This window comes from Clinocottus analis, unplaced genomic scaffold (assembly GCF_023055335.1).
Source record: "Clinocottus analis isolate CAN_PGR_092001 unplaced genomic scaffold, fCliAna1.0.p SCAF_17, whole genome shotgun sequence".
Taxonomy (NCBI): domain Eukaryota; kingdom Metazoa; phylum Chordata; class Actinopteri; order Perciformes; family Cottidae; genus Clinocottus; species Clinocottus analis.
Genome location: NW_027175898.1, coordinates 6,962,721 through 6,985,061, shown reverse-complemented (window position 1 = coordinate 6,985,061; position 22,341 = coordinate 6,962,721). Strand labels below are relative to the sequence as shown.

The following is a 22,341-nucleotide window of genomic DNA, read 5'->3' as shown; positions in this document are numbered from 1 at the left end:
AGTGGTTTTATTTCAAACATAAAGATGATCAAATGCCAAACCAGAACATACAAGCAAGCCTGAATACAGTTGTGCGTAACACAAACACCTAAAGGCCCTGGACCAGAGACATTTGACCTGCAACGTCTCCACGGCAACAACACAACGCCCCCTCCTCCTGCCGCCATGGCAACAACACCACAAACACCCAGGAGCTTGGTACCGGTTCCGGTACCGTCACCGTTAACTGAGACCAGCTGTTCTCAGGTTTTATCTGCAGTCTACCGACGTTATAGCGACGATGCCGAGGAATAAAGCCACCAAAGCAAAGAAAGCCAAAGCCGAGTAAGTGCCCAACGTTTACGTTAACTAACGTTACGCTTGTACACTTTTTACGTTAAAAACACGGAAACTCCACTTCGTGTCTTGTGACAGGAAAGGGAAGAAAGAAGGAAAACAGGAGACAAAAGCGGTGAAAGAGTCGGACGTGGAGAAAGCCAAGGCCAACGCTGCCCTCTGGGAGCTGAGGCTGCAGGTCACCGACCAGTCGCTCGCGGAGTATCGCGAGGCTTGCCGCAAATTGGCACGCGCGAACGAAGAGCTCACGAGCCAACTGTACCGCGCGGAGAAGGACTCGATCGACGTAACCGGCTTCCTGAAGAGAGTGGATGCGACCAAAGAGGAGAAGGTAAACACGTGTTATATGTGTACATGGACGCGTTGAAGGATGAACCACGCCCCCTTTCTTAATCACGTGTTTTAACAGATCAATACGCTGCAGAAAAGCCTCAAAAGTCAAGACGGGCTTGCACGTGAGGAGCAAAACAAACTGGTGAGAAAATAAATGCGACTTGAGATTTAATTTGGCCCCACAAAACATGCCCCGGCCAGCTTGTTCATTGTGTGATTTACTGTGAGCCACTTAAAACGATGTGCTGCTTTGTGTCTTAACAGCTGTCCTGTGTGTAATTATGTTGACATTTATGATGTAAGAAGACAACAACCAAACAACGCGACCACAAAACAACAACAAAAACCCCATCACATTCCGAGTTGCATGGCTATCTGCTATTTTGATCTTTCAGTGGCCACAGAATTAAAAATGCTTGCTTGGGAAAAGGCGGGCACACCGCTGACCTTGATGTATTGACCACCTCACATGGCCTTACTCTAAGATAACGTTTAATTGGCATAATATACAACAAAGTAACTTATTTTGACCACCTTTATCCCCATAGACTGCTGCTGCTTGAGATCACGCTATCAAATGGACATGACAACATTAAAATCTACTTTTGCTTCTGTTGGTAGCAGCTGCTTTTCCATCTTCCAGCCCTTCATGCTGGTAAACGTTTTTTTAAAATAAGCTTCTGAGGAGAAAAAATGTGGCATTTGTCTGGACCAACTTGAAACATCCCTATTTATGACATGTCACACAGGTCCAGTTATGGGAAAAGAATAAGTGTCATGTGGTTTACTCTGAACATGAGACATCAAGACAAGCTGTCCACAGCCCTTTGTCGCTGTGAGGATGGAGGATGTTTTTTTGTGATGCCGACTGCTCTGTGGATCACACAGAGTGAAAATTGCATATGCAAACCAACTTGCATAACGATTGGTTCGATCATGTAGATGAACATGTCGAGAGTTATGTGAAGAATAACGATTAGGCCTAAAGTGGTAATCAGTTGGTTGATAACCTCTCATTTAGTCCTCTTCTACATGTTTGTGGGCGAGTGTTTTGCGAGTCTCTCATGACTTTGGTCATTTTTTCACATTTTTGCTCCAACTGGCTTCTCCACAGTAGCATCTTGAGGTATTTTGCCTGACTGGTCTGTGCTTAAGTTGGCTTGAAAAAGAGTAGTACGGCCTGTGTGATCTTTGGTATGAAACTTTTCCTCTCACAGTTTCAAGCTGCACTTTACATAATCTCTAGTACTGCATTTAGATGAACAGATTCATTTTAAAAACTAAAGCGCACATCTAATGTGTCAATTGTTTTTTATTCTTTGTATTTGGTCCAATATGATTTGGTTCACAGGTCAATGATTACACAATTCAAATCAATGACATGAAGGAACTGTTCAAAAAGAAGTCAAGTGACTTTGATATGATCCAAGATGGGATGAAGAAAATTAAGGAATTTCAGAAGAGGAAAGCCCAGATGGAGCACGAGCTCAGTGATGTGAGTAAAAAAACACAGTACTAAGTGTTTCCCATTAGGAGCGGTTGATCTTATTGTCAGGGTGTTAATGCAAACAATTATCTCCACCTTTTATTTTGTAGATGAAAGAAAATATGGATGCTGCTGAAAAGCATCACAGGGAAAACCTCAACAACATGGAGTTGAAATTCTTCAAAGAAAAGGTGTGGTCAAGTCAAATGATCCTTGTCTGATCAATGATACCGAAGATACTGACTAATAATGAGGAGAAATAGAAAATATATCAGCCAAACGCTTAAGTAGCAGTGAAGACCTGGACCCCAGTTCCTCCATTCATGGACAGATCAGGGAAGATGTTTTCCAGGGTGAAACATTAGGTGAGTTTTGTAAATTTCCCTGCAGGATCGCCTGGAGAAGGAAGCTGAGCAAAAGATAGCCCAGGTGGAAGAGAGTGCCTACAAGGAAGCCATTGTGTGAGTGTGTTTCCACTGTCCCTTTACAATCTAATTTTATTCTTTAAACTGCACTTTGATGTGCTCAAAACACACAGAAATAATAATTAACTCACACAAGTGTTTATGTATATTAATATATATAACTAGAACTACTTTCTTGACCACACTGGTTGGTCATAGTCAGATAATGTACATGACCCAAGCCAATGATCACATCTTCAGCCTTCCCAGAACAAGGTAGTGCATTGCTTGTGGGGAAGACCATAGTTTATTACTTTTGAGGCCATAAGATGGTTATTTTGCCATTGCTATGTTTAGTCATTTTTTGCAGCTCATAAAACATCAACATTGATACTGGTGTGGTCCAGCCGGTTTGGTCTTAGTGTCAGTAATTGATTTAATTTTGAACACACAGCTTGTCTTTTAGAAGTCAAGCACACTGACTCTGTACATTTTATGTGTAGAAACAAGAAACAGAGCAAATTGTGTTTGGCATAAACTTAACATGCATTTATTTTTACTATCAGAGTCTCTTTTGTCAGAAGCGTTTTTTGTTTGTCCTGCAAACTATTTAGGCAGTTGGATGATGCCTCGCGCTATGTATTCAAGGAGAACGTCCGTCTAAATGAAGCCCTGAAGTATCACATGAAGGAGGCAGAGCAACTGCAGATATTGACAAATTCAATGGCAAAGGAAAAGGCCTCCATGGCACTGGACATGGTATGTTTGACCCATAGAACAGCAAACAGCACTGGTGCCATGAGGCACCAGCAGTCCTTGGATAGAAACCATTCATCTCCATCATTTCAGTTATGAAACACTTGTTAGACCTGTCCAAAATATATTTCAGGTGGTTTTTCCCTTGTGTTGTTTACTTGTGCTGACCCTGTGTATTTTGCTTGTGGTCCTACTTCTACCCCTCCACCTCCTGCCTACTACCCAGCCTCTCAGTGGTCAGTGGTTGTGGTGTGTTTCCACTGGTGTATGGGTTCAAATTCAGTGGCTTCTCCTTCGCAGCTTTCTGGCACCAATTCCTTAAAACAAATAAATATTTGGCACATTAATCTTACCTCTAATGATGACAGTAAATAAGGGAAGCAAATCCACTATGTTGTAGCCTTGGCCACTCACTCGGCACAGGCTAGCACACAAACCAGTATCTGTTCCAGCTCTACACTGGCATGAAAATGAGAGGATTTTTAAACATTTCATTTGACTACTTTGCTCTTCTGTCTACTCCCACAGAACACGTATGAGTTGATGGTCAAGAAAAACACAGCTCAGATGGAAGCCCAAAGAAAGGAGCTGTCTAAACTGAGGGCCAAGGTAGCTTCCCTGGAGCAGGCCCTCGAGCTAAAAGCGAGGGAACCTGAGAGAGCGGTAGAGGAGGAGAAGACCCATGTCAGCATCCAGGCCGGCCAGGTAGAGCTGGAGAAGCTCCAGAAAGTGCTTGTCATGCGAGAAAGGGAGTTGGGGCATGTCAAGGGGCTAGCCAACACCGTTGTCGAGCAGCGCACAGAGCTGGAGCAATTCTTCCATGAGGCACTGGCTCAGGTGAAGCAGGAGATCATGGCCAGCAGGTTGCAATACAAAAAGGAGGCACTACAGGCTTATCACTGGAGGCTGAGAGAAGCCACAGCAGGAAGACTAAAGTTCCCACCTATCCGCACCTTTCATAAAGGCCCCCACAGTACCAACTCGGTCTATTCAGACATGGAGGTGGCTGCAAGCTGGTAGGTCCATTTCCCATCATGTCCACGACTTTTACAGGTGTCTTTTTGGTATTTTTAAGACCTTGTGTTTTTTAGCACTGAGTGAAGTGCAGCATATTCAGTGGTCTGCACTCTTCATGGTTCATCTTAATACAGCTGATATGCAAAAAAAAGTATGTGTACAATTCCAGGGGTTAACATACATTTTCATACCACCTGTTTTTAAGGACTCATCAACCAGGCAGCAAAGTTGAAATTGCAGATTTAACTTGGGAGCAGAAGGAACAAGTGCTCAGGCTGCTCTTTGCTAAAATGAATGGACAGAGGGAAAGGTAATAAAAAATAAATAAAAAAATCCAATAATTGTATTATATGTGTGTCTTAGCAAAAGGCTTATTTGTTGCTTGTTAACACATTAACTTCAGCCTCAATAATACTTCTTGAAATCCCTGAAAATGTACTTGTGGATCAATTACCTCTGAAGAACAAAGTGCAGTGACACCAAGCGGTACTTCAGGCGGAACCTCTGGTGACTCCTCCCTCTTTTTAATGTTATAAACAGCCTTTTTCTCAGCAGAAGAGGATACCATAAAACATCAGTTAGGCTTCAACCAATTTTCTTTTCCATTCAGCTGCTTAAAAAGAATGAAGAAAGAGTCTGGGCACAATAGTAAAAATAGGCCCAGCCACAGAGTCGTGTGCTTGGAAACAAACATCTGGTCACGTCGATTTGCATTCAGCCCATTGGCCCTTCTTCACGTGCACTTGCAGTTTATTTTGTTCTTTGAACGCCTGTGGCCAGGCGGCAGCTGGAAAGATGATTTGAATGTGCAGGGGATATGAATGTATGGGGGTACGGCGGGCAGGAGGAGATGTATATTCATGTTAACAGTGGTCTGGCACCTAGTCCAGCAGAATAACACCGAACATTTGGAGACTCAGTTAGCAACATCATAAGTTCATATGCATTGTGTTTGCCCAGAGTAACCCCTTTCCACGACAGTCTGCAGGCCTGAGCGAATAGACACCAGTGTGCTAAAACATGGCTTTTCACCACGGTATATAACTGCAACTCTGCATTTTTCCCGATAGGAAACCCAGCCAACATCTGGCTTGGTCTGCCTCTGAGAAGAAGAGCCGTATTGACAGCAATGCTGCCGGGTAAGACACCAAAGGAATGTAAGAGAATAAAAAGTTGTACCTCATCCTTGCAATTAAGAAGCCTGTGCCGGTTTACTGCCACATTCCATGTTTAGAGGGAAAGGCATTGGCTGCGAGAGCGCGATTGCCTAAGTTTGATTTATTAGATAGTTGCATCTTAATGTTGCATAACGATGACTGTCTTTCAGAATTAGAGAAGAGCTCTCCCCGGCAACCTTCATCACCCAGGCGCCCGAGCCCTTTCTGCCCTCGAACTCAAACAGCCTGCCGGATATACACACCGCATGACCTCCGTGTGGCCTCTACATTGCACATCACACTCTGGGTTGTCTGCCTCTGCTTTGTACATGTCCCACAGAGTGTCAATCATGTGTGTAGTATAATATGAGGTTGGTTTTTTTGCTGCACATTATAAATATCTTACCATGCATGAATACAAGGCTTGAGTACTTGTTCACACATTTAGAGGCTTGTTTGAATTCTGTTTTAACCCCATTTTAACGGATCCGTGACCTCAAAACAAAACAGATTGCCGACACCAAAATATGCACCAGATAATATTATACAAGATCTCTAAACAATGGATCATAATGCACTGTCCATGGCACCCTTCATTTATGGGGATTGCACCCAGTGAAGCGCAAGTAATTCAATACTGGTGTTGTATTTGAGGAAATGAGACAGATCTTTTACACTGTTAAACTCTTGGTCCGTTTACATTGACAGATCCTGTATTTACACATATAATATAATGTCTTTAAAAGAGGAAGCATTATTAAATAACTTGAATGAATAAACTATTCACATTGAACAGAATAAGCCGGGGTGAAAGTTGGCCAGTACGGTCTGGTACCATTAAAACATTTGGTGCTTGTACACAGTACCGATAAGCAGGGACAGCAGCTACCTGCCAAAACCCACATACTATATATCCTGCCAACATGTCTTCTAATTAAAACAAAAACACATTATGATGTAAGCTACTCCTACCAACATATGTATTATGACTATCAACTGAATAGTGTTAGAAACAACCACCAGAGAAAAACTTCTCATCTGAAGACAAAAAAAACAATTTTCTTATTTTTCTAATTTCTTATTGTATAAAAACAGACAGCGCATGAGTAATTTGCCTCCTGCATCAGTATCTGTTTCCTCTCTGATGTGCGTGGAAAACTGTTCTATTTGATCCATTTACAAGTAGCAGTACCGGTAAGAACTTCAACTTCAGTGTCTGTATGTAGGAGACGGTATCTGGATCAGACTAAGCGTCAACGCTTGAATGGAGTATTTAGCGTCCCATGGTGGGCATAGTAACTGCAGGACTTGTCAGGGTGGCATCTTCAGCTTTCCATTGTGAGATTACAGTTTTGATCTGTGTGTAGAACTGGATCCCCTGTGAAGAAAATAAATACATTTACATCTAAACTTGAATTGCCAAATCTGTGTATTTCTTATACCTGTAACAATAGGATGCATTGTTCATTTCATACTTGTTTTCCGTAGAAGTTCATGTCCCCTCTGAAGGATCCTCTTGATCCAGTAAAGGAGAACATAGGCAGTGGAACAGGGATGGGAACATTGACTCCAACCTGCAGAAAAAAGTATTTTCCCCTTCATTTCTATAAGAATACATTTTGTAAAACAATTCCCCGGGATCCAAAATTGCTAGGATGAGTTGGATGCGGCTGATGAGAGATGTGGTATTTCCATGCTTTAAAAAAAAAAAAAAAGTTTACATGATCTCACTAAACAAAGATAAACTTGTGGCTTATATTTGCAGTTTTGAAAGCACAGCATGTTCTTATGAAAGGGAAGAGAAACTAAATAAAACATTTTGTTATGAAGGCAGTAGGGGCATGGCGTGGTTGGTTGGTTGGTTTAGAATGTTTGAAACAGCGGGAATAGGTTTGGCGAAGGTGCAGGGAGGGTAAAAAAAAAGAAAAAGTTGATGTTTGTTGCATCGAGGTTTGGAGCAGAGAACAGCACATGGCCTGCACAGCATTCCCCGACATGTGAACAGCAAACACAGGACATAACTAAGGCTCCATAGTCAAACAAACAGAGTAAAGGCTGGCCGTATTTATGCTTAATGGAACCGTAGGGATCCCTTCTGAGTTTAATTTGAGATTTCCCTCATTGAATACTCCCAGGAAAAATGTTTCTATGTCCCCCTGTAAACAAACTCATATTTGCTGTAGCTATTTGTAGTCGTAACTGGTGGGGAAGTGGGGGGGTGGCTGAATGTGTGTATATTAGGCTAGGTGCAAACAAGGCTATACTTGACATGGAAAATAATAGTTTTTTTGTGTGTGAAAGTTTTCAAACAAAAATGTGATGTGCTCCCGACTCAAAATGCTGTTTAGACATGACAGAGGGATGTGAATGTCTTCTTTCTCTCAAAACAGAAGAACACATTTGGAGGCTGCAGCCACTCACCTGGCCCACGTCCACCTCATGAGTGTATTTGCGTGCAGTGGCGCCATTTGTGGTGAAGATAGCTGTACCGTTGCCATAGGGGTTCCTGTTGACCACATTGATGGCATCATCCAGTGTCTCTGTCTCGAGAACAACCAACACAGGTCCAAAGATCTCTTGAGTGTAACACTTCATCTCAGGCTAGGGGAGCAAAGAAAGAGAACACTTTTACTGGAAGTTTAGTTTGGGTTGTTCTTAATAATTCTCTGATGCAAATACATACAGGTATGTGCACTTTAAAAAATGAAACCCACTTACTCTGACGTTACTGATGATGGTGGGACCCACAAAGTTGCCGTTCTCGTAGCCCTTGACCTTGACGTTTCGACCATCCAGGAGCAGCTCAGCTCCCTCATCCACACCACTCTGGATCAGACTGCAGACTCTCTCCTTGGCCTGCGGAGTGATCAGAGGCCCCACGTCTGCACCGGGCTGGTCTCCTAGAAGGGCCCCAAAAACAACTAGCTATACTATGGCATTCGCATGACGCGAGCTCATTAAATTGACACCATCTTTCAAATATGTCTTTTTCTACAAACACGCAAAACCAGGGCGAGGGGCACCCTGAGGCACTCCCTCAAAAATTGATACTTAAGGGTTTCCTGTGGACTACAAAAATAAGAATCCATATCATAGCAAACAGGGATAATTGTTCTCCATTTTACTACAAATCAACGTTCCTTCTCAAACAATTTGCTGCTTCGAACCGCTATTTAGGTCTAGGCCGCAGATTTGGCCACAAATTTGCAGCAGGGCTGACTCAACGAGCCCTCGCTCCCAGCTGATTCCAATGTGAAGTTACAACATGGCGAGAGGTGTGGTCAGGGCGGCGTGGGTGGCCATGAGATGACTAAACCAAAAGGACCTCGGGGAAAACAGGGGCTCAAGAGTGAGAGGTGAAGGGTGGGGTGACGGGGCGCGGTACCTGCGTTGACGTGCAAAGCCTTAGAGCGCTCGACCAGCTCCGGCAACCAACTCCGGGCCTCACCCACCAGGATGGCTGTGGACAGAGCCATGCAGCGCTGCCCCGCCGCCCCAAACGCTGCACCCACCAGCTGGTTCAGAGTGTTCTCCTTGTTGGCATCAGGCATCACCACACCATGGTTCTTGGCTCCCTAAAGTACATGAGAAGGGGTTAGTCTTCTGCTGTGTGATCTCCACATTACAGCAGCTGATTGTCACAAGTGAAAACATCGGGGAACTATATACAAACAACCTCCAAACTTCATATCGCAAATTTGTTCGACATTCTAAAAAAAAATGGAAGCTTCATGATTGTGGTGCTTCAACAGTGATACACAGCTGCAGTTTCTGTTTTGCACCTTCTGTCATGTTACAGCTTGCAGTGAGGATGATCAAAACCAACAGCAATCTGTTGGCCAATGCTGCCCCCTTCTGGACATTTACAGCAAGTGTCAGACATTTACGCCTGTGTTTGAGTTTCATTATAACTCACCATGTTTGACTGGACCCTCTTGCCGTTTTTAGAGCCCCTCTCGTAAATGTACTCTCCAGCTTCATTTGAGCCAACAAAGCTGATTGCTTTGATGGCCGGATGGTCGCAGATGAAATTCACAGCTGTGGCACAAAGACAGTTACTGGATTAAATCAGATATCCTTGATATTTCAAGTAATGTGTCCAATGATCAGCATCACAGAAAAAAAAGATACATAATAGCTTAACTATTTTTTTTAATATTGAATTGTATGTCCTAGCATGAATGTAGGGCCGCATCTAGTATTTTCATTATTGACTAATCTGCCAAAAATATTTCCTGAATAATTAGTAAATTGTTTGGTTTTCACATTGTGCTTCCCAGAGCTAGGTAACTAGATTAAATGTATTTTTGTCCGACTAACCATCTAAAAGCCAGATGCAATAAAGGACAAAAACAAGCAGCTAACCGTCACAGTGTAAATCAATATATTTTCAGGTTAATTTGATGTCGATCAACAAATAAATTAATGGTTTCAGCTCTGCCTGAATGTTATATTTAAGAGGAATAAAGGGGCATAGATACAATACAAACACCTAAGAAACTTTGTTGCTTAATGGCAGTTTAAGGTTGCCAGCCCTTAGCCTTGTTTAATGAGAATCTGAAACATCTGCTCTGAATAACAGTTTAATCAAATACATACAGATTAGATTCAGACTGTATTCAGTTCTGACAATTAACTCTTACCAGCATGTTGCCCGTGGATGATGTTGAGCGACCCGTCTGGAGCACCGGCATCCTGCAGCATCTTGGCCAGCAGCATGGCGCAGCCTGGCACCCGCTCCGATGGCTTCAACAGGTAGGTGTTGCCGCACGCCATGGCCATGGGGAACATCCAGAGAGGGATCATGGCAGGAAAATTGAAGGGTGCGATGCCGGCACACACCCCAAGGGGCAGTCGGAATGTGTGGCTGTCCATATCCTTGGTGACGGAGGGCAGGGTTTCACCGAGCATCAAAGAAGTGATGCTGCAGGCATGCTCCACAACCTCTGCAAAGAAAAGACCTTTGTAAAGGTGTGTGCACACGTTTGTGTGTGCGTGTGGGAGATGCACTTACGCAAGCCTCTGAACACATCCCCCTCTGCATCTGCAAAGGTTTTGCCCTGTTCCAATGTGATGGCCTTCGCAAGTTCTTTCTGGAACACAAGATGACCCTGGTGTCAGTTCTTTGTTCTCACCTTTAGATTTAACGTAATCTGAAATCAGACTTTGTTTCAAATGTAAACAGGAGGCTCTGAACTAATGTGGAAAGGTTCAAACTGCTGATTTGCAAAAAAAAAGTCAAATGTGACAGTTGTCCTAGTTAATAATATCAAACTGAACAGTGCTTAAAAGTACACTCTTGTTTTCAGTTGCAACTTCTACTTTCTGACGCGTTTGACTTACAATGTTGTGCTTGATAAGCTGCTGATAGCGCAGAAAGACCTGCTGCCGAGTCAAGATGGAGGTCTCAGACCAGGAGTGAAAAGCTCTGGAGCACGAGTCCACAGCAGACGACATCTCTTCTTGGGTGGCTTTGGGTACACGGGAGATCACCTCGTTGGTAGCCTGCAGAGGAGAAAATGAGGATGTGTCAATTTACAATAAAACACCAAAGATGTCTTTGTTTTTATCAGCAGGGGCTGTTTGAGTTCACTAAACCTTAGGTAACAGGGGAACAGTTCTAGCAGATGTTTAACTGAGGTATGAGAGCTTTCATAAGTCTGCCGGGCCAAAGTTCACCAGAAACAAATATCAGGATTTCCACATTCAACCTTGAAGAAAACATTTAGGATTCTTAGGTTATGACTTGTTGTCTAAGTTCATGCACCATTTCTCATCGTCAATCAAACAGGTCAACCAACTCAATGGACTTTGCTGCTTTGAGCCTTATCAGAGCTACTAAACCACAGCGTTGCGATCATGAAGCCCTCCAGCAGGGTTAACCTAAACCAACTAGGTGGATTGTACCAAGATAAGTGCACTGTTACTCAATCCAGTCCAGATTAAATACTTACAGGGTTGTGAATATCCAGCCATTCTGATGTTTTGGATTCAACAAACTTCCCATCGATGAACAGCTTGGTGGTTGGCTGTGAGGAGAGATGCAAAGTGTTCATGTGTTCTCTTTTACATTTGTTATTAAAGTGTTATAGCAGTCTGACAATTAGCTGCACACTGCTCTCAACTCACCACTGCTGAGGAGTAGCACATGCGGCCGATTCTAAGTGGAACCTAAGAAAAAAAACAGAGCAGGTAATCTAACTGAACTCAGCAAATGCATTATCAATCCTTCTAAAAACTATAATTGTAGTTTTGGGTTACATAAATGTGAATACACTAAATAAGTAAAACCAATGGTTTCCCAATTGCACCCTGCCACAAAGACATGCAAGAATAATGAGCAACCGCAAAGTGTAGAATGAAAGGGCTACAGGTGGACTAATTAAGTAACTCTGTCAGGAGTGGAATAATAAATGCAGTCCAGAGTGAGAAGTTGGATGTAGTTTCATTTCTATCTGAGAAAAAAAGTGTAAGGCAATGGTTAATATAAATGGTTATGTTATTGGGTTTGTTTTTTTTCTTAGTTATTGCTTTTATTGTTTGTTTTTACCATCTAAAGTGCATTTGAGTACCTTTTACAGCACTACACAAATAACATGTATCATCATTATCATTAAAGCGACCCTGACCTAAATCCTGCAGACAATTCTGACAGTCAAACTTTTGGACCTTACCTTAGCCTTTAGTACCGATCTTAAAGCTGTTGTCGCCATGGTGGGAATTTGAATATGTAGGCCTACTTTATCAAACTCAGCAGGTGGCAAGCCAAGGACAACATCTGGGGGTTCTCCGTCACGGATATGTATCACCTTGTAGGGCGGGCTCTGAGGAAATCTGAGGCATCCTATTCGCTCGCTCATAGAGAACGCAGCCTAATTGGTCAACTGTGAGAACATTCTATCCAATCTCTAGTTGGGGTCTTACATAATCCCGCCTTTTATTTAGAACTCGGCTAACCATTGGATAAAATACGTTTCACTCTTCAATGTGCTCGCTGGGAGTGATCGTTTTCTTAATGCTCACCGCAGCTCAACTGTGGCCACGATCTCAGCTAAAACTCAGGAAAGCTAGCTTTATTCAAGGGGGAGAGTGTGCTCTCCATGTTGACCTACTTCCACGTGGCCTTCGTCAATGTATAACGCTGACTGGGAAATGTGAGGAAAATAATTGACGTCTCTTTGAGCAAGCAATAAAGCCCTTTATTAACGTTATCACAGCCACAACAATGCACGTGTCCTTAGTTTTCCTCGCCAAGGTACAGTATGACATTGTTAGCCGTTCTGCTAAGTGTGCTGCGTGCGTGCTTAATGTGAACCATATGACGGACAGATACTGCTGAGTCATGGACCAAAGAGTAGGTAGGAGGGATTTTAGGAGCACCTCCTATTGGCTGCTGGAGATGTAAAACTGCAGAAAAACTTTGTGTAATAGTTTATTCTGTCTAGTTGAGTAAAACCTTGAGCCAAAAACTATGGCATCTCAAACTAAGGTAAACCAGTTGGCACAAGACATTTTAATTTACTTCACGTTATGTCCAAGGAAAATGTGATTCAGATGGACTAATGTAGCTTGTTATTTTCCCTTTTTTTTCTTTTTTTTCTTATGTAGCCTGTTCTTCATGGATACTTCAGAAGTTCCTGCTCCTGGAGGGTTCGCATTGGTAAGTCATGCCACAACATTTGACTACTTGGCTGCTACTTAAAGCATTGCAATGTTAACACTGTGATCATTTGCATTTTGTGCATCAGCTTTCGCTCTCAAAGGTATTGAATATGACCAAGTTCCAGTAAATCTAATCAAAGATGGAGGTCAGCAGGTACAGTATAGATTCACAGGATCTATGTTGATGCAGAAATGTCACACTGTAGTGTGCATGATAATTAGCATGAGGCACTGGGCAGTTGATGTCAATAGTATTTGTCTCACAAATGTTCTCCATGTGCTCTAGCTTACTGAACAATACAAGAAATTAAACCCCATGCTACAAGTGCCTGCAGTTGAAATTGATGGCATCACCCTCTCCCAGTCAGTAAGTCCCTTCATGTAAGATCATGTAAACCACATTTTATTTACCCAACCTAAATACTGATTTCTTACCCACACAGCTGGCTGTGATCCAATACATTGATGAGACCAGGCCAGGGCCTCGGCTTCTCCCCGCAGACCCACAGAAACGTGCCCAGGTCCGGATGATAAGTGACGTCATTGCCTCTGGGATACAGCCTCTGCAGGTGAGAACAGTCAAACTGTAGCAGGCAGTTCTTACAAAAAACGGGTTGCAGATGTGACACAATACAAAAATACCGCCTCAACACATACTACTTCACGCTATTAATTAATTCCTGGGTGTTTCAGAATTTGTATGTGCTCCAGAAAATCGGCGCAGAAAAGGCACAGTGGGCTCAGCACTTCATTGATCGCGGCTTTCAAGGTAGGCGGAAGCCTGAACACCGAGAGTCTTCTTCACTTCCTTTGCTATGTAATTATGTGTACCTCTTTTCTTCCAGCTCTTGAGCCCATTCTGAAGCTAACAGCGGGTAAATATTGTGTAGGGGACGAGGTAAGAGGCATGGCTATTATTGGAGGGATATGTATATATATATATAAAATATGTGATATACAGCAGATACTTTGTTTACCTGTTAGATATCCATGGCAGACATCTGTCTGGTACCACAAGTCTACAATGCAGAGAGGTATGTAAGCGTCTCATTAACACTCAGGTCACCCTGAACAAGAGAGCAATATGAAAGTCTTTTATTTTACCTTTTGTTTACATGAAAATACCCGCTTTGCTCAACCTGCTGAACTTAAAGCACCCTCACATGAACCGTCTTTGTCTTTAATCTCCACAGGTTCAAGGTGGATGTTGGACAGTATCCAACCATCAAAAGGTTAAACCAAACCTTACTTGAAATTGAAGCTTTCATAGTGACCAACCCATCTGGTCAGCCAGACACGCCTGTTGATCTGCGTGCATAGAGCAGCTTTAGAGACAGCAGTCCCTTTGTACATTGTTAAATAAAACGCTTTGAAAATTCTCACTTTTGAGTCTTATTACTTTCAATAACAAGAAAACTTTAAAATATTTATTTGCTCTCTGATATACATATTTGCTTCATCCTTAAATACACACAGACATGTAACAGGGTAATGAGTAAAACATGCAGAACAGATTTGTTATGCAAAGTGCAAAACCTCTGAATTCTCCATTGCCAGTGTGAAGGAAGTATAAATGAATTAAAAGATTTGAGGGGAATAAAAAAGGAAGCGGCCTGCATGTCTGAGCAGCATTATACATCATGCAACAATTAAAAACAAACAACCATCAGGACTTCTAAAGTTATTTTTCAGTCAGAGCAGATCACAGAAACCGCCACTATTTAAAAATAAAAAGCTAAAAACAATGTATGAATCCCCCCCGTTTCATCGCTTGTCTGCAGGAATCTCCACTGCGCACTTGACCGTGTCGTTGTAGAAGGTACCAGAGCAGTCTGAGCCACCAAACACCAGCAATGTGCAGAGGACATTTTCACCCTGTTCATGCGTCTCTGCATTCGTCAGGATGGAGCAGCCCAAGTGTATCATGCTGTGTCCTGCACGAGGCTTTGAGCAAAGCACCGGACACACCAGTGGACTCCACATGTTTGTGTCTAAGGAGAAATTAAAGCAGGAGGATTTGTAACACATTGGAACAGAACGAGTCAAAGTTCAATACCATGACTGACCTTCCAGCACGATGATGGACTAAAGCACAAATGACACTCACCGGTGTTTACAATATGTACATCTTGCAGGGCTCCAATTGCACTGCAACCTCCACTGATTATAATTCTGTTGTCTGAAACTGGTAGAGCTGCATGAAACCTGTCCATGTAGAGGCAAGGAAATGTTTTCTTATGCACCAATGTCCTTTTAAAGTCTGTCTACATATTATTTAAACCCCTTAATGTTATTTTATATTGAGCTTCATCTCTTGACACTTTTGTCAAAAGAGATTATATTCTTTTGAAACCCTTTAGATTCAAATGCAGCTCCGTCTGTCACCAAAAATATAAAAACCAGATGGCTACAGCGATGACAGTTCTCAAGGTTGATTAGTCCTTTACTCACCCTCGAGGCAGTGGTGGCATGTTCCCACACTTCACAGCTGTGTATTCCATGAATCCTTGACTCGTAAAGAAAAAAAATAAATGATTTTTTTTTTTTTTTTTTTTTTATCGCAGTTTAAATGTAGACATAAAATCTATGTCTAATGCAGCTACAGAATCTCCATCTTACCCAAATCCAGAACATGGATGTCATTAAGGTAGGTAGCAGTCTTCCGTCCACCAAATATTATCAACTTCTGTGACATCAGTGTGGCTGAGTGTCTGTTTGATGAAACATAAGAATGGCATCAATATTTTTAAAAAATGGGGAAACTGTATTTGGAGGAAAGTATACATTATTGTTGTAGTTTGTAAGAGAAGCCTGACCCAAAGCGAGGCAGAGGCTTGTCCCCTTCCACAATCGGCTGGTACCAGAGTTCAAACTCTGGGTTAAAGATGTACAGAGCATTGCTGCAGGATTTATCCACCGAAGAATGTCCTGGCTGAACTCCCCCAAAGACAAAAAGCTCTCTCTTGTAAAAGGCAGCAGAATGATACGCCAAATTCGGAATATTCCCTTTTGCCTAAAAGGAGGTTGATTCACAAAATCAAAAGAAAACATTTTCAATACCTCTGCTTGAAACTTTGAAATTAAATACAAGACTACAATAAGTTCATAACTCGCGACAAACTCACCGTAACAAGTTTCCACTTCCAGGTCAGAGTATTTAGGATGTACAGCTCGCTGTAGCGCTGGCCCTCCCTCAGGCCACCGTACACAAGGACACACTTAGAGTCTGGGTCATAGGTCGCAGAGTGTCCTCGGGCACACGGCGGCACAGGTCCAGAGACGGAGGAGTTCATGGGGAACCAGAAGTCATTCTCTGGAACGAAACGTCGAACGACACGTAAATGCAATCAACGTGCAAATATTCTAGGGCTTCCGATTTTTGCCTTTACTGGTTGTGTAAATATTATACGACCACACAAGTAATTTAGCAAACTACACTGACCTAACTCGAGCTTCCACAGGGAGTCCTTGCAGTAGTTTTGATCAGCAGTCTCCCCTCCAATGAGGATGGCGGTGTCAGAGTCACTCAGACACATTGTGTGGCTCCAGCGAGTTGATGGAGACACTGAAACTAAATCATGATCTGTCAAAACACGCTTCATGCTTTCTGACATGATTGCAGTTAAGTTTGCTGACCTCTGTTGTCAGTCTTTATCTGCACAGTAAGTTCCTCTCTGCTGTTCAGTCGGGAGAGCCTCATTTTCTTGGGGGTTGAAGCCTGATCTCTGTCCATGTCCTCAGGGCTCCATGTCAGACGGCCTCTCTTACCAATTACAGTCCGTCTGGGTGTCTTATCCTTTCAGTTGCAGAGTATAATCACAGAATAAGTCACATGCCGTACATGCAGACAATTGTCTTCAGCATTACTCTTACCGTAGGCCATACTGAGGGTTTATTTCCCATCGTGCAGTCGCTGGTGTCAACTCTATTCACTTGAACATCAGCATCGCAAACACTATCACCAAAGTGTGAGGAGTTGGGGGTTATCTGCAAGGCAGGAAAAATGAAACGTTGCAACAAAAGTAGATAACGGAAAAACAATTTTGACCTCATTCATCTCACCGTCTCATTTCCAGAGCTTTGGTGCAACGTGCAGGAGAGATCAGTGGCAACCTTCGGTTCTTGGAACAGACACATGCCTTCAACCAGAAGTGTGCTAGTGTAGACACTGGGTTTATCTTGCGGCTGGTCACAAGTCTTTGGATGAAACAAAACAGTGGCAATGTGATACAAGAAGCTAATTTTAACATTGTTAGGTTAATGAGTATGCATGTTTGTTTCCCTTATGAGCTGGGGAGCGTAATAGAACGCCTCCTACCTCTCCACACACTGTGAGAATGATCTTGCCATACACTCCTCTCCTGCCTCTCTCTGCTGCCACTGTGACAATGTCCGTGCTCCAGTCACCCTCCCAGGTCAAACACCTGAATTCAAAGTCAATTTTTTTTTTTTTTTAACCAAATTAGCTTTATTTCACGTAGCTAATGCTGTTCCTTCACATACCTTGCTTGAGCTGAGAGAGTCCCAATTTTCTGGGCCGGTACTCCTGCACTGACCAGGACATCGACCGAGATTGTAGTCTCGCTGTCTTTCCATTCTCCGAGACCAAAGATGACCAGGTGTTTGGGGAGAGGCAGCGGGATGTGGACTTGAAAGCCACTTCGGTTGGATTTGCTGCAGAAGGTGAGACCACGTTTTTGAGTTGTTCCATCAGTGTGAAAACTGATTTATTTTGGTTTTTGAAAAAAAAAAAAGCCTACCTGATGAACTGGCGGGGGGCATCGCGCAGAGACCAAAGGACATAAAAACTCAACCTTCCCATGTCGCCTCCAAGACGTTTACGGACAAGCAGCAACCAGAATAACTTTGGTGCAACCTGGAGCTCCGGTCATCACCTCTGATTGGCTGATTGAAGCTCGAGGCCATTGAGAAAACACAGCTGAGACCGCAACACAATTTATTTTTGAATTACCCAGTTAAGCCCTCGTTAAACACCTGCACTGCTTGTCTCGGTGTTATTGAACAGCTGTTTTTGAAACAATGCACTAATTGTACACTTGTATTAGTTGAAGTGCAAAAACGTATATCTCTTTATGTATTTTGTCTGAATAATGGCTTAATTGCCTCATTTGAGTGAATGTTAAGTGGAATCACTGAAAGCAGTTTATTTTTAACAGTATATTTTCAACATGTAGCTATATCACCATGTTCAAGCCTTTCAATTCCCTGAAGGAAAAATTTCATATTATATTTACAAAAAAAAGATTAAGTTTAGTTTGTGGTATGATTTTTTATTTGCTTATATGGTAATTTTTGTTGCTGTGGTTATGTTTGAATGTATTCTATCAACTGATTGCTGGTAAAGGAAAAACTGCATTTTGCTTCTTTTTAAAAAAAATAAATCATTGCGAAAGAAACCGTATAAAGCCCGAAATTACTACGAAATATTAATAATTGGTGCATTCAGTGATATTTTACTCACATTTTATCAGGTTCAAACGTAGTTCAGGTGTAGTTGTAGAGCACGTAATGGGGGTGGGACAAAACATTAAATACACAGGTCCCCTCAACACCTCAAAGTAGTCTCCAATATTGACTGACTGCATGTGTTGATAATATATTGAAAAACATACAACATAAATGCAACAAGACATTTATTAAGTTGCTGCACATCTCCTGTCCCCACCTTTTAAAATAATCAAATCAACAGTCGGTGCCTGTTGGAGAGGCATCATGCAAGAAGCATTGAAGAACATCCAGTGACTCAGGAGGCTGCCTGGACTTTAGGGAGAGCTGGAAATAAAACCTGGTTTCATCAGCACTTCTGTAACAATTATATCAATCCCCCAATGCCACAATTTGATGGAGACACTGGGGACCGGCCTGAAGGGAGTCCTAATCCTGGATCAGCCTGTTATGAAACGATGCCATCTCAAGACACATTTAGCTGAGGGACTACACGCACCAGCTGTCTTAATGAGATATCTCAAGTGACACCTTGCAATGTTTACCTGCGCTTCAAATTCCAAAATCGACAAATCACAGCGTTCAGATATTTGACCAAATTCTCAAATAAATGAAAAAGTAAAATAGTCAATCTTTTTTTTATTGTGGAATATAAATTTAAGGAACAAGTGTCGTCATGATTTACAGTAAAGTTACAGTTCAGCAGACATGGGGAGCTTCAAACCAGTTGTTACATCGTATTCGGCATGAGCGGTCAAGTCTGAGACATCTTTGGAACATGCGCACAAGTGTGTGTGTGTGCGTACGTGCATGTGTGCGTGCATGTGTGTGTGTGTGTGTGTGTGTTAGACGCATCGATTTTAGAAACCGGACGGAACAAAGCAACGCAATCAAAAGTATGCTGAATGCACAAAGGAGATTCAAAAACAAACACCGACCTTTACTCACATAGGCCTGTGCACAAAATGCATTTAGATTAAATATTACAACCGAAACAGCAAATTAAAGGCAGGGATGGCAACTGTAAATATTGAATCTATATTACATAATAAGAGCTTTGTGTGATAAGGGATGGCTTTTATTTGCGTCATAAAAAGCACACTCTGGTAAACTGTTACCACTTGTTTCAGCATGTTCAACTTAAATATTTCACTGACACGCCACTATGACAGTAAACAACTGTGTGCACATAATTTGTATTAAATAATTATATTCTCCATTATAACGGCATATAGTTTGATAAGTTACAATACAAAGCGGAAAGATAAATACACACAACATCAACAAAGCGACATAATCAGTGTGCATTTACAGTACACGCACACGTACATACAACAACAAAAAAAGCACATTTCTTTAGAGCACTGCTGATTGAGCACCTGGCCTGGTGAACTAAGATATGTGCAGGTGTTCCCTGATCACTGCTACCATAGAAATGTCACAGTTGAAGACACTTGAACAAATAGCACAGTGCACTCACAGGGACATGGCCCAGACGCTTCAGAGAGCCATCAGTAGGACTTTGGAGCAAATGTTGCATTCAAAACTATCCGATTGTGAATTCATCATGTGGCAACACAAGCTGAAAAATAGATACAGTATACCTATATTGAACCTTTTATATTATAACGTTTTCCTAGTATTGAATCAAAAATAGTTCAGACTTACGAGTAGTAATCTTCTTTAAATCCTACATTCATAAACCGGCGTCTAGGCACTGTAATAAACTCTGTAGTACAGAGTTTTATTTCGCCATAGTGAGTAGGAGTTATCAAACTTCAGGAGGTAAGTGCCTTCACCTGGGAAATCGTGGCTCCCCCCCTGGACGGTTGTGTGACTGTCCTGGCGGTATACAGGCAAGATTTCAGCCAAGTTTGAGTTGGTTTGAGATTTGGAGCCCTTCTCAACATCCCCGTTACCGACCGGCCCTGCAGGAGGAATCGAAAAAAGCACAAAGTCAGATCCCAGATGGAGGAAAGCATATAAAAACACAACTATGCAGCGTTTTGCAGACACAGAATGACCGACAGACTGAAACATATTTAGGCCGCTTTATACTCTGAATTGCAAACACGACAGTAACTGACCTTCCATCTCCTCCTCTTCTTCTTCGTCATCGCTTGACTCGCTGATGTGCACAGTGATAGAACGGCTTGTGACAGGAGTCCAGTCAAAATATATGCCAAAGCCAATGTCGTAACCGTCCGTAGCAAACTCCCAGCACACTTTTTTGGCCTCAGGGACGGTGGGCACGTGAACCGTCATGATGTCGCCTCGGTACACCGTCACCATGCTGTCGTCCTCCGTTCGGAGCTTCGCCTTCAGCTCCTTCAGGGCAGCAGATGTCCACGTTGTCGGGGGTTTCAGGGGCGGCATCTGGGCTGCCATCGGGAGGGACAAAGGGCAATGTCCATTTAAAAAAGCATAACGGCAACTTTGATAACCATGTATTAAGCTTCGATACACATGTTTTTAAAGCTTGTATTAAAACATGCATGACCCATGTGAATCCAAATCAAAGATGAAACCAAGCAGCAATTATGATGGTACACTCTGCAGGTCCTCACCTTTCATCTCATCAGAGCGCTGAGTCCCAGCGCTGTTGCTCTCCTTGCCTCCATCCCCCAGGGCCAGCTCTGCTGGGGCTGCTGCATTACCCTCAAAATGCAAAAACACAAGACTCACATTATAGCTGCTTATAAAATGATATCCCGTTGCACTCCATTAATTGCCACTCATTGACAGCTCGTCCGGCGGACTTAAAGATGAAATACCTCGGAGTGTTGCTCTGAATCCCCCTTGGTTTGCTCCATATCAGCTCGGTCTCTGGGTTGGGCACAGCTCTGTGAAAGGTCTGTGTTCTGGAGCCTGAGGAGCAGAGATGGTAGAGCAGCAGGAGAAAAAAAAACACACATCACAACATATACACAGCGGAGACACCAGGAGACAAGGAGGAGAAACTGGCGACGCGTGTCCTTACAGTCGCTGTACAAGCAGCACTTTCTGCAGCAACAGGCTACCTGTCCAGCGGTCTGCTGTCGCTCTGCTTGGACGTTATTCCCGGAAAGGACGAGAAGGAGAGGGACGACAGCCGCGACTGGAGCTCTGATGTCGCTTCTAATCTCTCCATGGCTGTAAAGGCAAGACAAACACCTCAGACTGCGTGGCCGAAACGAGATGAAACCCCGCCCCGACCAACCACCCGGAGGGGGAGAAACATGACAACAGTTAGCCTCGTAACACTGCTTAGATAAACTAACTGGAACAATAGGAGACTATAATAACCGCGGTGCGAGGTGGAGGACGGATAGCTGACGTCACAGAAGGCGGACAGTGTCACTAAACTAGCACCAACCTCTGGCTTCAACTTTAGCTGTGAGGCTAACTAGTTAGCTCTCGTTAGCATCCTATCGAGTACAAGTACTGCGGCCTCACGAGCCACTCGTGTATCTCACCGCGATGTAACGCTGGTAGTCCGATGAAGCGACGATACTTTAGTCCAACTCGGGGCCCATCGCTGCAGTCATGTGACGGGCTCTCTCCTCGGTGCTGCTACTCGACAGGAAAAGCAGTCAGACCCGGGGTTTTTTTTTTTTTTGACACTTCCGCGTTTCTTCTCGAGCTTTGACGAAAATCTGCGAATCTCAAGCGTCGAGAGTCTGTTTCAAGGAGATCGTTGCTTTCTTTTTAGACGTTGTTGTACATTGCATTGTTCACATACACA

At 43.0% G+C, this 22,341-nt stretch overlaps 5 protein-coding genes across 11 annotated transcripts; 2 read left to right on the top strand and 3 right to left on the bottom strand.

Annotated features, from left to right (window-relative positions):
- Positions 1 to 171: 171 nt before the first annotated feature.
- On the top strand, positions 172 to 6,823 carry bbof1a (basal body orientation factor 1a). Its single transcript, XM_068580268.1, has 11 exons — positions 172 to 324; positions 415 to 667; positions 746 to 811; positions 2,021 to 2,164; positions 2,266 to 2,346; positions 2,546 to 2,616; positions 3,174 to 3,318; positions 3,844 to 4,331; positions 4,538 to 4,642; positions 5,403 to 5,471; positions 5,660 to 6,823. The coding sequence occupies exons 1-11, from the start codon at positions 281 to 283 to the stop codon at positions 5,757 to 5,759; spliced, it is 1,566 nt and encodes a 521-aa protein (XP_068436369.1). The 5' UTR covers positions 172 to 280; the 3' UTR covers positions 5,760 to 6,823.
- LOC137787633 (methylmalonate-semialdehyde/malonate-semialdehyde dehydrogenase [acylating], mitochondrial-like) lies at positions 4,857 to 12,272 on the bottom strand. The gene is made up of 12 exons (XM_068580266.1): positions 12,164 to 12,272; positions 11,619 to 11,660; positions 11,444 to 11,518; positions 10,833 to 10,994; positions 10,504 to 10,582; positions 10,133 to 10,435; positions 9,406 to 9,527; positions 8,875 to 9,064; positions 8,208 to 8,389; positions 7,911 to 8,090; positions 6,965 to 7,063; positions 4,857 to 6,867 (listed from the first exon to the last, which is right to left on the bottom strand). The coding sequence occupies exons 1-12, from the start codon at positions 12,200 to 12,202 to the stop codon at positions 6,763 to 6,765; spliced, it is 1,578 nt and encodes a 525-aa protein (XP_068436367.1). The 5' UTR covers positions 12,203 to 12,272; the 3' UTR covers positions 4,857 to 6,762.
- A 246-nt stretch (positions 12,273 to 12,518) lies between these two features.
- Positions 12,519 to 14,532, top strand: gstz1 (glutathione S-transferase zeta 1). 6 transcript variants are annotated; one of them, XM_068580272.1, is made up of 9 exons: positions 12,519 to 12,744; positions 13,098 to 13,149; positions 13,238 to 13,252; positions 13,438 to 13,518; positions 13,595 to 13,720; positions 13,845 to 13,920; positions 13,997 to 14,049; positions 14,136 to 14,185; positions 14,345 to 14,513. In XM_068580272.1, exons 2-9 carry the CDS (start codon positions 13,108 to 13,110, stop codon positions 14,469 to 14,471), a joined length of 570 nt encoding a protein of 189 aa, XP_068436373.1. In that variant the 5' UTR covers positions 12,519 to 12,744; positions 13,098 to 13,107; the 3' UTR covers positions 14,472 to 14,513. The 6 variants fall into 6 exon arrangements, with proteins under 6 accessions (XP_068436373.1, XP_068436370.1, XP_068436372.1 ...); XM_068580269.1 differs by having other exon boundaries at positions 13,238 to 13,305; XM_068580271.1 differs by having other exon boundaries at positions 12,523 to 12,643.
- Positions 14,533 to 14,709: 177 nt separating this feature from the next.
- On the bottom strand, positions 14,710 to 17,973 carry zgc:163014 (uncharacterized protein LOC100038766 homolog). The gene is made up of 12 exons (XM_068580541.1): positions 17,912 to 17,973; positions 17,655 to 17,825; positions 17,470 to 17,575; positions 17,214 to 17,348; positions 16,788 to 16,947; positions 16,594 to 16,716; positions 16,277 to 16,464; positions 15,968 to 16,164; positions 15,771 to 15,862; positions 15,603 to 15,657; positions 15,259 to 15,356; positions 14,710 to 15,142 (listed from the first exon to the last, which is right to left on the bottom strand). The coding sequence occupies exons 1-12, from the start codon at positions 17,971 to 17,973 to the stop codon at positions 14,916 to 14,918; spliced, it is 1,614 nt and encodes a 537-aa protein (XP_068436642.1). The 3' UTR covers positions 14,710 to 14,915.
- A 926-nt stretch (positions 17,974 to 18,899) lies between these two features.
- Positions 18,900 to 22,263, bottom strand: tmed8 (transmembrane p24 trafficking protein 8). Of its 2 annotated transcripts, none has more exons than XM_068580937.1 (6): positions 22,073 to 22,263; positions 21,638 to 21,749; positions 21,392 to 21,485; positions 21,185 to 21,275; positions 20,705 to 20,998; positions 18,900 to 20,545 (listed from the first exon to the last, which is right to left on the bottom strand). In XM_068580937.1, exons 2-6 carry the CDS (start codon positions 21,745 to 21,747, stop codon positions 20,328 to 20,330), a joined length of 807 nt encoding a protein of 268 aa, XP_068437038.1. In that variant the 5' UTR covers positions 21,748 to 21,749; positions 22,073 to 22,263; the 3' UTR covers positions 18,900 to 20,327. The 2 variants fall into 2 exon arrangements, with proteins under 2 accessions (XP_068437038.1, XP_068437039.1); XM_068580938.1 differs by lacking the exon at positions 22,073 to 22,263 and adding an exon at positions 21,973 to 22,055.
- Positions 22,264 to 22,341: the final 78 nt, after the last annotated feature.

Coding starts and splice junctions, on each gene's coding strand:
- bbof1a (XM_068580268.1), top strand. CDS start 281: ATGCCGAGGAATAAAGCCACCAAAGCAAAGAAAGCCAAAGCCGA. Junction 812..2,020: donor GTGAGGAGCAAAACAAACTG/GTGAGAAAATAA, acceptor TTTGGTTCACAG/GTCAATGATTACACAATTCA. Junction 2,617..3,173: donor GCCTACAAGGAAGCCATTGT/GTGAGTGTGTTT, acceptor CAAACTATTTAG/GCAGTTGGATGATGCCTCGC.
- LOC137787633 (XM_068580266.1), bottom strand. CDS start 12,202: ATGGCGACAACAGCTTTAAGATCGGTACTAAAGGCTAAG. Junction 11,519..11,618: donor TGTGCTACTCCTCAGCAGTG/GTGAGTTGAGAG, acceptor CTCTCCTCACAG/CCAACCACCAAGCTGTTCAT. Junction 10,436..10,503: donor GGATGTGTTCAGAGGCTTGC/GTAAGTGCATCT, acceptor TTTTCTTTGCAG/AGGTTGTGGAGCATGCCTGC.
- gstz1 (XM_068580269.1), top strand. CDS start 12,715: ATGCACGTGTCCTTAGTTTTCCTCGCCAAG. Junction 12,745..13,097: donor CCTTAGTTTTCCTCGCCAAG/GTACAGTATGAC, acceptor TTTCTTATGTAG/CCTGTTCTTCATGGATACTT. Junction 13,721..13,844: donor CTGGGATACAGCCTCTGCAG/GTGAGAACAGTC, acceptor TGGGTGTTTCAG/AATTTGTATGTGCTCCAGAA.
- zgc:163014 (XM_068580541.1), bottom strand. CDS start 17,973: ATGGGAAGGTTGAGTTTTTATGTCCTTTGGTCTCTGCGCGATGCCCCC. Junction 17,576..17,654: donor ACTCTCTCAGCTCAAGCAAG/GTATGTGAAGGA, acceptor CTTTGAATTCAG/GTGTTTGACCTGGGAGGGTG. Junction 15,863..15,967: donor AAGCCTCTGCCTCGCTTTGG/GTCAGGCTTCTC, acceptor TTCATCAAACAG/ACACTCAGCCACACTGATGT.
- tmed8 (XM_068580937.1), bottom strand. CDS start 21,747: ATGGAGAGATTAGAAGCGACATCAGAGCTCCAGTCGCGGCTGTCGTCC. Junction 21,276..21,391: donor ATTCAGAGCAACACTCCGAG/GTATTTCATCTT, acceptor TTGCATTTTGAG/GGTAATGCAGCAGCCCCAGC. Junction 20,999..21,184: donor GCGCTCTGATGAGATGAAAG/GTGAGGACCTGC, acceptor TCCCGATGGCAG/CCCAGATGCCGCCCCTGAAA.